General features: G+C 37.4%; 1 protein-coding gene across 3 annotated transcripts in view; it reads left to right on the forward strand.

Annotated features, from left to right (window-relative positions):
* Positions 1–14,757, forward strand: part of LOC132106099 (gastrula zinc finger protein XlCGF8.2DB-like) — a 102,466-nt gene extending 87,709 nt beyond the window's left edge. For 2 of the 3 annotated variants that reach the window (XM_059511729.1, XM_059511728.1), the window contains one exon: positions 13,593–14,757. In XM_059511729.1, coding sequence (XP_059367712.1) covers positions 13,593–14,581 — 989 coding nt within the window. In that variant the 3' untranslated portion in view covers positions 14,582–14,757. Of the gene's footprint in view, positions 1–1,785; positions 1,818–2,706; positions 2,832–13,592 lie in introns of those variants that run through there. The other variant, XM_059511730.1, reaches the window with a different exon arrangement.
* The last annotated feature ends 1,462 nt before the right edge of the window (positions 14,758–16,219 follow it).

A 16,219-nucleotide genomic window follows, 5' to 3' on the forward strand; every position in this document is an offset into this window, starting at 1 on the left:
CAAAAATACCCTTCTTACATCTTGAATTCAACTTGCCTAACTTCCCTCTGTCATGTATGTAAGCGTAGCATGCTACTCCGAATAACTGCATCCTTGACATGTTAGGCTGTCTTCCTGTCAACATAAAGTAAGCTGTCTGTTTAGTGCGATTGTTGAAACATCTGTTTCTCATTACAGCAGCTTTCTGGATCGCATACATTTTTTATGTTTATTATGGATTTTACATAACTGTGACAACCACAGGCAAGTGCTGAAGTGCTGAACATTGTTTTATCTTTAATGAGGGGTTAGGGAGACTGGATCTTTTACTCCCTCCAAGTCAAGTGAGGAGAGAGATGTTTTGTCCAGTTTTTCCACAGAGTGATATTACATAATCTAATCATGGGTGATAATACAGTGTGACTTATTTATTCGCTAGGTGGTGTTAACTAATAAGTAGCACTCTGGATAAAAATAATAAAATGTGAGACTTGTTAAGTCTCAAAGGGGGGGTAAATGTGGAAGATTTTTAAAAATAAGATTTGTATCAGGCAAGTATAATTAAGATGAATCTAGTCACATATATGTATATATATTATTATTTTATAATCATATAGCTGGTGTGTAAAAAGAATGTGTCTGTCTGCAAAAAACATCCTGACCCACAAATAGGAAACATCTGGAAAAACATGCAATGGGCCTTTTTTCTTTACTATAGCAAGTCTCAACTCTCTAGGGGGTAACTGAGGTCTCATTTGTCTCACACACAAAAATAACAACGCCGGGGATCGTAACAGTACGAATGGAAACGGAATTGTGGACTAGTTGTGCCCTTAAAGTTTATTACTGTTACGCTTATAGTACACCTAAAAGTATAATTTTATATACTAAAAAGTGAGCCAATTTAGTCCCAAGTAGTATTCAAGTAGTACACTTACAAGTATAGCACATATATGTTAGTATACTTACTATATAATGTCTACTTTTAAAATATTCTTCAACATTACTTAAGTACACTTCATAAAAAGAACTTGAAGTAAACTTATTTTTAAGTAAGGGAAGAAAAGATGATTAATAACAAATTAATATGCTATCATGTTTTTTGCCAGTTAAAGAAACTGAAAAGGTACAATTGCACATATATATATATATATATATATATATATATATATATATATATATAAATTATTACCACTGAAATAATTAAGCTCAAATACAGACAATTTTACCTTGTAAAGGTATCCAGTACTTAAAGAAGATTTGTTAATTTTCAGCATCTATTCTTCAGTCATGGACCTTTAATGAAATACACTTTAATGAAATAAAGCTGAAATTTGATTTGTTGTCTTTATGTTCTGGGGATAAACTGAGATGGCGTTAGATGAATACAATTTGTCATAAGGATTCAGTTTCTGTAATAAACTTTTAAGTTAATAAATAGTTAAATCTCTCTGCAACCACAAATTCAATTTGGATTCGCAAACTCTTTATGAGTTTGAAATATTCAGAAGTTCTTTGTAGTCCTATAATTTGAAGACCAAGATACTGGAGTTTATCTTAAGAATCACAATTAGTAACTCATGAATTGAAAGCATTTCACAGTTGTTTATGTTTAGAAATAAACTAGATATCTAAGCTAAGCTGTATTTATAGCTTTGGGCTTTCATCTGTGCAGCTCATCTCTCCAATTAATTATTTACGTTATTATTTATACTTGTTTTCTAATGTAAAAGTCTATTATTTTGTCGTGTAGACAAGACTTTTATTTTGGTGTGTGGTTATGACGTCATAAGCCCGTGCCGCGACCCCGCGTCTGTGATTCGGCTGAAGAGAGGTGTGTGCTTTTAATCGTTTGAATCAATAAAACTTTACAGAATTGTATTGCATGAAACAGTGAATTAATTCCTTATTAGTGTATTTAACACTGCTTACCTAGTTACAGTAATGAACGTTATTTTGTGTGAGTAAGCGGCATGAAATGGAAATGTGCGTCTTATTTATCTTCATATATCGTGAATCAGTTTATCATAAACATAAATCAGACAGGCTCATCTTATTCAATAAAACATGGAAACCCCTCATATCATACCTAAAAACTACATATCCAGTGCAACAGTGTGCATCCTAGCACACGATATATGACTGTTAATGGTTTTAGAGTGAAGGTCTCTACGAGGAAGGGTGAAGATAAATGGGAAGGGGTTGGGATATTGTGGGAGATCGTGGTCAGACTGGTGGTGTTTTTTTGTTTTTGTGGGTGTTCTTGTTTTGTTTTGGCTTTTTAATGTTGACCACTTTAAGTCTTAAGTTACCTTTTATTTTATTTATATATTTATTTATGTTTGAATTGGTTATGAAAAAGCTCTCCGAATGTACAAGTGAATTGTATGTCAAATCATATGCTTTAATAAAAAGACGTTTGATAAACATAAATCCAGTCACTAGCAAGTAGTGGTGGAGAAACACATCTTTTCAAAACTCAATTGTAAAATGATGCATTGATTCGAATCACCTCAAAATACAAACACAAATGTGTAATCGCAACTTTAACAAACAAACTTCAAACGATTTCATGAAAGCGTAATCTACTTTCTATTTTCATTCAAGTGTAATCTATTTTATTACAATAATGACACTCATTATATATTTAGTTAACATATTTTTTCATAATTGTAGAGATTTATTTATTTATCTTCCTGTTTATTATTTCCATTTCAAACAGGACAGAGTGTTAAAACACAGAAAAACTGGTGATTTAACTGAAAAGATGGCATTAATCAAAGAGGAGAGTGAAGATGTGAAGATTGAAGAAACATTCAGAGTCAAACATGAAGATACTGAGGAACAAACAGGTTGGTTTTTATTCTCAAAGCTGAATTCACTCATTTGATCCTTATTAAAATGTCCAGCTCCACAGAAATGAATGATATTGAAGAATGTATTTTATTTGGAAAACAGTTTTATTTGACACATCACACATTTAATAACAGTATACAACAGTAAATGCTGAATCAAGCAATAACCAAGTTATATGTAATAAACATCAGTCAAATGATAAAATGTTTGGCCTGTTGACGCAGCTTGTTAGAGTTACTGCATGCTGTCTTTTATTTTTTCATTTAAAAGGCTGTGGTAATTTCATAAGAAATTGCTTAATATGAAGTTAACCTTACATGACAATTCAGCACAATCATTATTTATTTTTTTAAAGGAAGTTTTTTTTATTTTTTAGTTTTCCCCCACAGTCCAAGCATACATATAGGCCTATAAGAACAGTGCATCAAACACATTAAGGAAGAAATTAAAATCATTGTAAATAATTCTGCTCCACAGCAGATTTTGGGTGACATGAGGCTGCATGGGATTCATTTAAACAGCTTAAGCAATGAAGTACATCTTTTTTTTTTTTTTGACATTTGGTTGAAAATCATGCCAAAATCTATTTGTCCACATAGATGCAGTGTATTTTGTTTCATTTAAAGTTTGCACAGACCAACTTGTTAGCAGTTGCAAGTGAAGTCTGTATGGAGGATCAGTTAAAAAATAAATAAAAACATATGACGCTGCTGACGTGTTTTCTGGCATGCCCAATAACAAAGATAACATGTCGGCAGCATTGTGAACGTGCTCACAACAGACCCTGGAAGAGAAGACAATGCTGAATAAAGTTGTAATTTTTGGACCAAAATTTATTTTTGATGCTTCAACAAATTCTTACTGACCCTCTGATGTCACAAGGACTACTTTGATGATGTTTTTCTTACCTTTCTGGACATGGACAGTAGACCGGACACACAGCTTCAATGAAGGGACTGAGAGCTCTTGGACTAAATATAAAATATCTTAATTCGTGATCCTAAGATGAACAGAGGTCTTACAGGTTTGGAACAAGTCATTAATGACATAATTTTCATTTTTCGGTGAACTAATGTTTTAATTATTGAGTTTTATATTTTATTTCATTGATTAGTTGATACAGCCTTAATATTAATGATACACTTCACTAACTACTTAAGCTGTGCAGTGTTTTCAGGTTACAATAAAAACCCAAGTATCCTCGGAATAACAGTGAAAATGAATGATGTCCCTCAGGGGGAACATACAGTATATAAGGAGAAAAAGAGAGGACCTAATACCGAGCCCTTTGGCACTCCCTACTTTGTATAAATACAGAGATGTTATATCAAACATGATTAACAGTGGACAGATAGATTGAACCTAAACCGTGCTAATGCTTGTGCACAAATGTCAGCATAATAATCAGAGAATGTTGTAGTCTATGTTGATGTAATGGCACAGCACTAGAAGAGTTGAACTAGCTGGGATGAAAGGTCATTGTGAACTTTAATAGGTGCAGTTTTTGTGCTGAGGCTTAAAAGGATAGTTCAGCCCAGATAGAAAATGTATTAACCCTCAGGTAATCCAACCGGCAGCTTATTCAGCGGTCGCAGCAGCCATCGTGCAAAGAGTGTAAAAACCCACTGTGCAACTTCACCAGGCAGGGACATGACTATCGTTTTTGATGCATTCTCTTTTCTACACATCGTTTCAGTTCAGGTTCAGTTTAAATGACCGACTCTTACTATGTTTTTCCAAATCCACAATATTACTACCATTTGCCAACCACGCATCACACAGTATAGGCGACGCAATCCTAACAACCTGTGCACTTTATCTATGTCTGCAAATACACTACTTTTCTTTTTCTGTCGGTCTCTGGAATTGTCAGTCTGCAGTAAACAATTCCAGTGAACAGATTTCATTAGATCTATTTCTAGTCATTCAAGACTAAACCTCATGGCCCTGACAGAGACATGGATCAAACCAGAGGACACTGTTACTCCTGAAGCACTCTCCAATAATTTATCATTTTCTCACACTCCCCATCTGACTGGAAGAGGTGGGGGTACTGGTCTTCTTATCTCTACTGATTGGAAGTTTATTCCTTTACCTTCTCTGAGTATTACCAGCTCTTTTGAATCTCATTCAGTCACTATTATGCACTGTTTCAAAACCAATTTTTTGGTTTTCTATCAACCCCCAGGACCAGAAGGTAAACTTCTTGGATGAATTATGAATTAAATATTGACCTTAACCCTTGTGCGTTGCTGGGGACGTTTTCGTCCACTAGGGGGTAAAGTTGAGTCTTATTTTGGCCACAACTTTCTCTGTGTTTGAGCTAATGGAATGATTTTTGGTGACAAATCTTATTTTGACCCATATTTTGGGAAAATGCTTTGACATTTTTCAAAAACTCAATGGTACACTGTGGGCAAATTCACTATCCTTTCGGGAATGTTCGTGGATGAAAACATCCACTAAATTAAACTGCTGTAAAAATGTATTAGATAAATATTTTTTCTTTTTTTTTTGCATAAATCTGTTAATCAACCTCAGTCCTGATCAAAACTACCAATTTTTTTTTTAAATTCCAAGATTGTAACTTTTTATTTACCAAGTTCATAAATAATGTCACTGATTTGGGAAAAAAAACACACAAAATTACATATTTTCAATATAAGAAGTGATTGTGGACTGGATATTTTTTTACCTTTTATCACAGTCTTGGGCATGTCAACGATTAGTAACAAGAATTGCTTTGATGCATTGTTAGTTTTTGTGCAGCATTAGATTAAATTTTTTTCTCCCTAATTTGTTGTTGGTGGCTGTTTTTGCCCCATTGACTTCCATTATAACGACATTTTTTGATTGCAAAGCCATGACACCATATAATCATGCATTCTTGATTGTTTGTGGTTTTCACTTTTGGGAAGAGGTAAAAAAAAAATATTTTTACAGTTGATCACTAGGTGGGACCATTAACCCTTTAAATAGGCCTGTGCAAAAAAAGGCTTGGTTTCTGGTTTGTATATGGAGTTATATGGAGTATAACAGCAAATTATAGTGTTTGTGTGTCTGTGAGATTCTTGATTGTTGGTGGTTTTCCCTGTTGGGAAGAGGTAACATTTGTTATTTTTTACAGTTGATCACTAGGTGGGACCATTAACCCTTTAGATAGGCCTGTGCAAAAAAAGGCTTAGTTTCTGGCTTGTATGGAGTTATATGGAGTATAATAGCAAATTATAGTGTGTGTGTGTGATAGAGAGAGAGAGAGAGAGAGAGAGAAAGAGAGGGTGTGAGAGAGACCTTTGTGCACTTACCTTGATGTACAGTATCTGAAAAAATCAAAATCTGCACCTCATGCTCTCAGAACTACATAGTAAACAATAAAAAAAGAAGTGTGTTTATGCACCTGCTTCCTTTTGATGGTGAAAAGTACAGATGGCCTATATGTGAAATGCTCCTCTTTTCTTGATGGTAAAGCCAGTTTACAACCTTAAAATCCTGTAAAAAAAATCTACTTCGCATCAAATATATGAACATAATGTATTATGAACCAAAATGCAATTGAGAATGAGGAGATGTCGTCACGACACAGCGCCCGCCCCCAGAGACCGCGTCTCCTCCCCTTTCCGCCATTTTGGGAGGATACCCGACAGCACAGTTCATTGTTTACATTGGTAGTAGAGGAGGTTGTCGCAACTATTCTAGAATGCCTGGAAAACACTGCTGTGTAAAAAACTGCTCCAGTGTCTCACACGATTGTCGTGTAAACCGTAGGAACCATTTGTTACAGTTTTTTCGTTTCCCTACATGGAAAAAGCATGAGGGAGAGCATGTCTCCGATGTGACAAAGAGACGTCTGATTTCTTGGGTGTCTGTAAACTTGATTTTCTTTCCTCACACAGTAATTTTCATTTTGGGTGAACTATACACACTAGCTGCTACATATTGTCACTATCCACGATATATATTGTTGCATTTTTGTATTGCAATATATTGTGACACGATATTGTTACACCCCCAATTGACACTATTTCTTTGAACTGAATGCCATCACTGTTTGATCCAGAGCTGCTGTAAGTTACAGCAGAAACAAACTTTGTTATTTTACTGTTATTATTATTATATTATTAATCTGCTTTGATACAATCTGGATTGTAAAAAGCACTATATAATTAAAAGTGACTTGATTTGACAAAAGGTGAAGCAACTTACCTTTGCCAGTACAACGGTGTTTTCACAGTTTGGGGGCTTGTAGATGACCAAGTCGCACACCCAGCCGCAGCAGAATGTCTCGTAACTTTCCAAGGATTTCAGGCTTTTGAATTCTAGCATAGTGTAATAACTGATGCCAAAAACCAAGTAATTAACTATTTCCATGTAAGTGCAAGGTGGTAAAGAGTCGAGGTCTTTGTTCCATTCAGCTGCAGGCAGCTCGTATGGGTCGACGTTTTTTATATTAGCCAGTTTCTCTAAATACCTCTGTTTGGCATTGGTAGTAAGTTTCTCCCTGTAAGGACCCTTTTCTTTTGCCGCATTCTTCTCCATTTCTTCTTAATTTCTATATTATATACATGTATTTATATATATATTGCCCCTGGCAACCAATAGCGTATCCTCCCAAAATGGTGGACGGGCGCAATTCGTCACGTGACAGCAAGCTACCGTGACGCATCTCCTCATTCTCAATATCAACTTCAAATAAGCTGCAGCTCGCTGGAGGGGTCACGCTACATAATCATTTCTAAAACTTTGGTACAAGTCAAACCCTTTCTCGTGTCACTTGCTGCTCTTCTCACCATTAAATATCCAGCACGATGGTATGCAAGTGTTTAAATCCACGTACTTTGCTTTTGTTTAGTCTATTCGCTTGTTAAGTCTGACGTCACGTAGCAGCACTTCCGTGTCCAAACGCTCTATCAGTTACCACGAGAAAACAACAAAAGGTGCTAATATAAACTCACAATGTGATAGAATACTAGCGAAAAAGTTATAATATTAACCTTTAACTCCATAACGAAGTACCAGATAGCCAGACAATGAAAATATAAAAAAAAATATATAAAAATTATTTGTGTTTGGGACGCTGTGAGCACGGAGACTGTAGTGTATATCGTAAGTTTGAAAGCGTTCAACTTAAATTATCAATATGAATAAACAGTGCTCATAAACGGCTGCTGAGGTCATATTCTAAAAAGGAAGGAATATAAAAAGGAAGTAAAAAAACACCAATGTATGGTTGCTCTCTTGAGACAAAACACAGTTTGCATTTGAGGGTCTTCAAATTCTTCAAGGTCTTATACAACAAAACGACCAGTCTGTCCAAAATTATTTTATAAAATCATTAACTAAAAGAAAAAATAATTGTCAGTTACTTTCCCCTTAAATTGACTTCCAGGGAATTTTGTTGCCCGTGATGATGACTGCTCTACTTCTTCTGGCGATTTTTACCCATTGGCCTCAGAGCCCTACTGTTCTTTTAAGGAGTTCTTGTTTTTGGAAGCTTTTCAGGCCCTTTACATGTTTACAAGCTCAATACATTTTGTACACGTCACCACTGCCGAATATATCATACATATTTGTATTATTATATTTTTTGCTCTCAATGACCCTAACAGATTTTACATCAACAATTATTAGCTTTACCCAAACAATATGTTTTTGAGGCTTTGGACATTCAGGTGTTTTCATGTTAACCATTTAAAATTTCAGAAAATTTTTCATGCACATCAGAGTTGTGAACCATTAGGTGTAGGAAATGTCTCATGCATGGATGTTGAGCAGGGGGCTCAGTAGTATCCCCTTTTGATTGAAGTACTGAAGTCAGTGTTACCTACAGGTGCTGTTCATATAATCAGAATGTCATTGAATATTCGGTCAGTATCTCAGAAAATTTGAATATTACTTAAGACCAATACAAAGAAAGGATTTTTAGAAATCTTGGCCAACTTAAAAGTGAACATGAAAAGTATGAGCATGTACAGCACTCAATACTTAGTTGGGGCTCCTTTTTCCTGAATTACTACAGCAATGCAGTGTGGCATGGAGTCGATCAGTCTGTGGCACTGCTCAGGTGTTTTGAAAGCCCGGGTTGCTCTGATAGTGGCCTTCAGCTCTTCTACATGCTTGGGTCTGGCATATCGCATCTTCCTCTTCCCAATACCCCATAGATTTTCTATGGGGTTAAGGTCTGGCGAGTTTACTGGCCAATTAAGAACAAGGATACCATGGTCCTTAAACCAGGTACTGGTAGCTTTGGCACTGTATGCAGGTGCCAAGTCCTGTTGGAATGGTCAGATGACATGGCACCCCAAACCATCACCGACTGTGGAAACTTTACACTGAACCTCAAGCAACGTGGATCATGTGCCTCTTCTCTCTTCCTCCAGACTCTGGGATCCTGTTTTCCGAAGGAAATGCAAAATTTACTTTTATCAGAGAACATAATGTTGGACCACTCAGCAGCAGTCCAGTCCTTTTTGAAGCGAGACGCTTCTAATGCTGTCTGTTGTTCAAGAATGGCTTGACACAAGGAATGCGACAGCTGAAACCCATGTCTTGCATATGTCTGTGCGTAGTGGTTCTTGAAGCACTGACTCCAGCTGCAGTCCACTCTTTGTGAATCTCCCCCACATTTTTAATGGGTTTTGTTTCACAATCCTCTCCAGGATGCGGTTATCCCTATTGCTTGTATACTTTTTTTCTGCCACATCTTTTCCTTCTCTTCGCCTCTCTATTAATGTGCTTGGACACAGAGCTCTGTCAACAGCCAGCCTCTTTGCAATGACCTTTTGTGTCTTGCTCTCCTTGTGCAAGGTGTCAATGGTCTTCTTTTGGACAACTGTCAAGTCAGCAGTCTTCCCCATGATTGTGTAGACTACAGAACTAGACTGAGAGACCATTTTAAAGGACTTTGCAGGTGTTTTGGGTTAATTATCTGATTAGAGTGTGGCACCAGGTGTCTTCAATATTGAACCTTTTAACAATATTCTAATTTTCTGAGATACTGAATTTGGGATTTTCCTTAGTTGTCAGTTATAATCATCAAAATTAAAAGAAATAACAATTTGAAATATATCAGTCTGTGTGTAATGAATGAATATAATATACAAGTTTCACTTTTTGAATGGAATTCGTGAAATCAACTTTTTGATGATATTCTAATTATATGACCAGCACCTGTATTGTCACCAAACTCCGTACGTATAACGTTGTTATCAAGACAGCCAACTTTCAACAATACAGTTATTAGATTCACCCAACAGACATTCGTAAATGGATTTAGTAAATAATGTATGCACTCCTTCTAGGAGATCCATATAATTATCATCAAATTTGTTCACCACAATGGCAAGATATTTGAAGTTGGGTATTTGATGTTTGATATGTTGATAAATTTATAGTAAAAAATGGGAACTGAAGTTTAGCTCTATCACTTTAATGCATGGCCCCCCAATTTGTGACATTGACCAGTAGCGATTGAGCCAGTCATCTTAGCTTACAGCTGGATTGTTGGTTTTGATGTTTTAAATGTTTTGATGTCCTTTGCTCTATGCCATTAAAATGGGCTTAAAGGGATACTCCACACCAAAATGAAAATTTTGTCATTATTCACTTACCCCCATGTTACATGTAGATGTTACGTTAGTTTAGAGAGGTATTGTGGTGGCGTAACAAGAAATAAATTATACTAGTTTAAAGTAATATTAAAGGCGGTAAATAGAACAATGAGAATACACTTCAGTTCTCAGCTGGTAAGAAACACACAGTCAGCACATAAAAATTATTCACATTACCTTTTACTTACCCTCACAAAGATTTAACTATTAGGAAGCACTCATGAATGAGAATAAATTCCTAATGCTGCATTCACACCAAACTTGAATAGAACGTCTGGCGCGAATGATTTCAATGTTAAGTCAATGTAAAGACTCGTTTACATGCGTCTGGAGGTCTCGAGGCGCAAATGAGGCGTTTGCAGTAGGCATCTAGTTCACACGAATGGCGTGAATTGAGTGTCTGGCGCGATACGAGCGAATGGTGCTTTTGTGCATTTCGCATTTGGTGTGAATGCAGCATAACATAACAGGGCTAGTAGCATGGGCAGACACAAGAAGATTCGGTCAAAAACTGGGAAGAAGTGATCCTCCCTAGCAGCGTCAGAAGGCTACATTGTTACTGCTCCACTCAGTCTCAGGCATGCTCACAACAAGTGGCAGCTGGGGGTAATTAACCTGAGAGTGATAGTGAGGGAGAGACAGGAGCGCACAAAACAACAAGGTGCAAGGCCTACATTTACAATAAAAAGAAAATCAAACGCCTTTGGTCTGTAATCTTAGTGGTGGGGGTGTTACATAACAATAATAATAATAATACATTTTTTTAAAGGCGCCTTTCTCGGCACTCAAGGACACTGTACATGAATACATAAAACAGTATTAAAAAAAAAAGAAACATCAAATGGAATAAGCATTTTTAAACAGATGTGTTTTGAGTTGTAATTTAAAATGGGGGAATGAATCAATGTTTCTAAGTTGGGGTGGTAATGAATTCCACGGGGAGCAGAGTGGCTGAATGCTCCCCATGGTGGTGAGACGGGCAGAGGGGACAGACAGGTGTATGGAGGAAGAGGATCTGAAGGAACGGGAGGGAGCGGGAACCTGGAGGAGATCAGACAAATATGGGTGGGCAAGATTGTGTATGGCCTTGAATGTAAAGAGAAGGATTTTGAATTGGATGCGAAACTGGACAGGGAGCCAGTGGATCTGTTGGAGGACAGGAGTAATGTGTTGAATGGAGCGGGTTTGAGTTATGATGCGGGCAGCTAAGTTCTGGACCAGTTGATGTTTATGGAGAGATTTGTGAGGGAGGCCAAAGAGGAGAGAATTACAATAATCCAGACGGGAAGTGACTAGACTGTGGACAAGGATGGCAGCAGTGTGGAGGGTTAGGGTGGGGCGGAGGCGATTGATGTTTCGTAGGTGGAAGTAGGCACACCGGGTAATGGTATTGATGTGGGATTGAAATGATAGTGTGCTGTCAAGGATGACACCCAGACTCTTAACTTGGGGGATGGTGAAATGAAGGAGTTATCAAAAGTGAGATTGAAACTCGGTTTTGGATAGAGTGGTTTGGTGCCAATGAGGAGAACCTATTATTATTACCTATTATTACTGTTTAATTTGAGGAAGTTTTGGGTGAACCAGGTTTTTATTTCAGAGATGCAATAAGAGAAGTGGGCGGAAGAGTGGACGAGGGTTTAGTGGAGAGGTAGAGCTGGGTGTCATCAGCATAACAGTGGAAGTGAATGTTAAATTTGTGGAAGATATTGCCGAGTGGAAGGAGGTAAATGGTGAAAAGTAGGGGCCCCAGGACAGATCCCTGGGGCACACCTGTAGTGATGGAGGAGGGAATGGATTTAAAAGACTTTAGCTGAACGAACTGAGTGCGGCCAGAGAGATAAGATGTGAACTAGTCTAATGGAGTGTGGGTGATGCCGATGGAAGAAAGCCTGATGAGTAGGGTGGTGTTCTGGATGAGTTCTGTAATTTCTAAAATAACGGGGAGCTGGAAGGAGGAGAATGAGTGAGTGAATGGTTGAAAGTCAGCTGAGATGTTTAGGTGAGAGATTGTTACAAGGAGCTGGTGGATGTTTTTATTTTTTCAGTAAAAGGACATAATGGAGTTGCAGAAGGAGGTTGTATACAATTGAGGGGGGAGAAAGTCCTGGGGTTGGGTGATATTGTTAAGTAAGGAAAACAGTGACTTTGAGTTTCCTTTACTGGCATTAATTAAACCAGAGTAGTAGTGGGTTTTGGTGCTAGCAATGGAGTCCCTATAACGTAAGATATGGTTATTGTAAATTTCTTTGTGAATAGTGAGACCAGTTTTTCTGTAGAGACGTTCAAGTTGCCGACCTTTGGCTTTCATGAGACAAAGATCGTTAGTGAACCAAGGGGCAGAGACAGAAAAAGAAACAGTTTTGGTTTTTAACAGAGCAAGGCAATTAAGAATATTGTGGAGTCAAGTGTTGTAATGAGAGACAAGATCGTCAGGGGTGGATAGATTGTGAGTGTCAGAGATTCAAGATTTTTATTCGTCACATACAAAATTATATATAGCATATATAACCAGCAGTGAAAGGTGAGAGAGGCAGAAGGAGTATATACTTGAAGTGAGAGTATCAGGGTTTATATTTTTTATATTCCGAAATGAAATAAGGCGTAGTATTTTAGATATGGATTGAGTGAGTTTCACAGTAAATGAGAGGAGAAAGTGGTCAGTTATGGGGGAGTTCATCAGCTGTAAAATCAGAAGGGGTGACACCAGAGCAGCAGATTAAGTCCAGAATATGTCCTTTACAGTGTGTTGGAAAAGTAATATGTTGCTGACATCCAAAACTGTCAAGGCATGAGGTGAAGTCTTTGGTGAGAGGCAGATTGATATTGTCCATGTGGATATTGTTATCGCCCAGCAGTAATATGTCCAGCGAGAGAGAAGATAAATGGGTGAGGAAAGCAGCAAAATCATTTAAAAATTCACTAATCAGTTTAGGGGGTCGGTAGACAGTAGCAATGATGGTTGGAGTGTGGCAGTCTATGGGACACTCTCAAGCCTCCAGGTTTTCATCCAAAATATCTTAAATTGTGTTCCGAGGATGGATGAAGCTTTTATGGGTTTGGAGTGAAATGGGGGTAAGTGATTAATGACAACAGTTTCATCTTGGGGTGGAGTAACTCTCTAAAATGTATTTGTCTTTTTTTCCTTAGATTTGATTGCAATTAAAGAGGAGAGTCAAGATCTGAATGAAATGGAAAAAGATCTGCATGAAAAACACCACAGTTTCATAACTGGAGAAAAATCTTTTTGTTTTTCACAGTCTGAAAATACTTCCTCACAAAAAAGAGCTCAGAAGTCTAGATCTAGAACCTGCCAACAATGTGGAAAGAGTCTGAACAAAAAAGACAGCATTAAAGCTCATATGAGAATTCACACCGGAGAGAAGCCTTACTCCTGCCAACAGTGTGGAAAGAGTTTCCCGCGAAAAGAAAGTCTTAGGATTCACATGAGAATTCACACTGGAGAGAAGCCTTACTCCTGCCAACAGTGTGGAAAGAGTTTCCCACGAAACGAAAGTCTTAGGCTTCACATGAGAATTCACACTGGAGAGAAGCCTTACACATGCCAACAGTGTGAAAAGAGTTTCCCGCGAAAAGAAAGTCTTAGGATTCACATGAGAATTCACACTGGAGAGAAGCCTTACACCTGCCAACAATGTGGAAAGAGTTTCCCACAAAAAGAAAGCATTAGGATTCACATGAAAATTCACACTGGAGAGAAGCCTTACACCTGCCAACAGTGTGGAAAGAGTTTCTTACGAAAAGAAGGTCTAACGATTCATATGAGAATTCACACTGGAGAGAAGCCATTTGTGTGCGGTCAGTGTGGAAAAAGTTTCCCTCATAAAGCAACTTTGCATTCTCACATAAGGCTTCACACTGGAGAGAAGCCTTACAGCTGCCCACTGTGTGGAAAAACTGTGAACCACAAAGGACATCTTAGAGCTCACATGAGAGTTCACACTGGAGAGAAGCCTTTCACATGTGATCAGTGTGGAAAATGTTTTGTATGTAAGGAAGGCCTAACTAGGCACATGGAGATTCATTCAAGAGAGAGCAGTTTTATATGCCCTCAGTGTGGAAGTACATTCACAGACAGGAAACACTTTAAGCGCCACGTTAAAACACATCGTACATGAGCCTTTGATCTATCATCACTGTGAAAAGACTTTCACAAGAAAAGCACGCCTCAAGACTCATTAGAATTCACACTGGACAGAAACCTTTAACGTGAACAATGTGGAAAGACTTTCAGACAGAAAACAACACTTTATATACCCACATTAGAGTTCACACCACAGAGCAGTGTTGTAGTCGAGTCCGAGTTGAGTCTCGAAACCCAGTGTTCGAGTCCAAGTCACCAAAGAAGAGTCCGAGTCGAGTCCAAGTCGAGTCACCATTACTAGAGTTCGAGTCAGAGTCGAGTCTCGAGTCCCATATTTGAGTCCGAGTCAAGTCTAGAGCTCCCAGTGCCTACATGTCTCCACTCTGGGACCTTCAAAGAACTGATAAAATGTATTAAAGAGTTTCTACATTAAACAAAAATGATAATTCAGTGGTGCCTGGGGCAGAAGAGGGACGGGGGGTTAAGTTTGGGAGCGAGTTCAGCTTCCTGACAGCCTGATGGATGAAGCTGTCCTTCAGTCTGCTGGTCCTGGCCTGGAGACTCCGCAGTCTCCTCCCTTATTCAATAAGCTAAAAGTTTTTGTTTTATACATTATTAGTAGTTACATAATTTATTTAAATTCTTTTCTATAATGCTGCTGATAATCGTTTTATAGAACCATCAGATTATGTGTGGGTAGCAACAAACACTACTTTCATGCATCTGATTACAACGTCAGGTACCATGGTTGAATCGGCATTGAATTAGGTTTTGATTTAGCAAATTGGATCAACGTTGATAGTTATATCGTTTCACCGTGGAAGTAACAATGTTGATTCACAGTTGAAATCCTTTAACCTAATACCTTTAAACAGTCGATCATCGTTAAACGTTCAAGCAAGCATTAAATTTGAAAATTTTTAATATGGCAATCTAGCTTAAACGTCAACACTGAGATATAAGCTATGATTTTCTGTGCATATTTCTTGTTTTCACCAACTAACAAATCTTGCTGTACATGATTTGCAATCGGACGGCATGAACAAACTACTTTTAATTATGGGAAAAAAAGCATTCTAACAATTAGACGATCAGCAGTGAAGGGATGAGATTCTCCACATTCTAAAGAAGAAAAACTTTGTAACAATTATGCCAAATGTAATAACAAACAGTCTAATTAGAATTTATTTAAACATACTATATATAGTGTACATTTTCACAGAATTTCTTGAGAAAATTCTTGTTTAACAACAATAAAACAATGTACCATTAAACCCTTAAGACAGTATGTCAGAATGCAGAGAGGAATTTCATTCTGGAAACTTAATTTCTAGAACCATACATTTTCATTTAAAATAAAAAAATGTGTCTTTAAGGAAGAGTTCTGGCCACCAACACCTATTCTCTGTGGTGCATATTTTAAGTATTTGGACATGGTCTCCAATATTTTTGTGCTTGTCATGTTGTGTGTATTGATAAATGCATCTAAAGAGAAAAATCTTAACAGTTAAGATCAACAAAATTGCTATAAAAATTATGGAAGATCTTTTCAAAGGATGTAGAAGTTATTAGGATCACAATTGATCCTAATAATTGAATGTGAATAAGTCATTCTACACTCGCTGCCTTCAGGATCTGCCTCAGATACACGAAGGCTTCATCAAGCAAATGG

Source organism: Carassius carassius, chromosome 26, assembly GCF_963082965.1.
Source record: "Carassius carassius chromosome 26, fCarCar2.1, whole genome shotgun sequence".
NCBI lineage: Eukaryota > Metazoa > Chordata > Actinopteri > Cypriniformes > Cyprinidae > Carassius > Carassius carassius.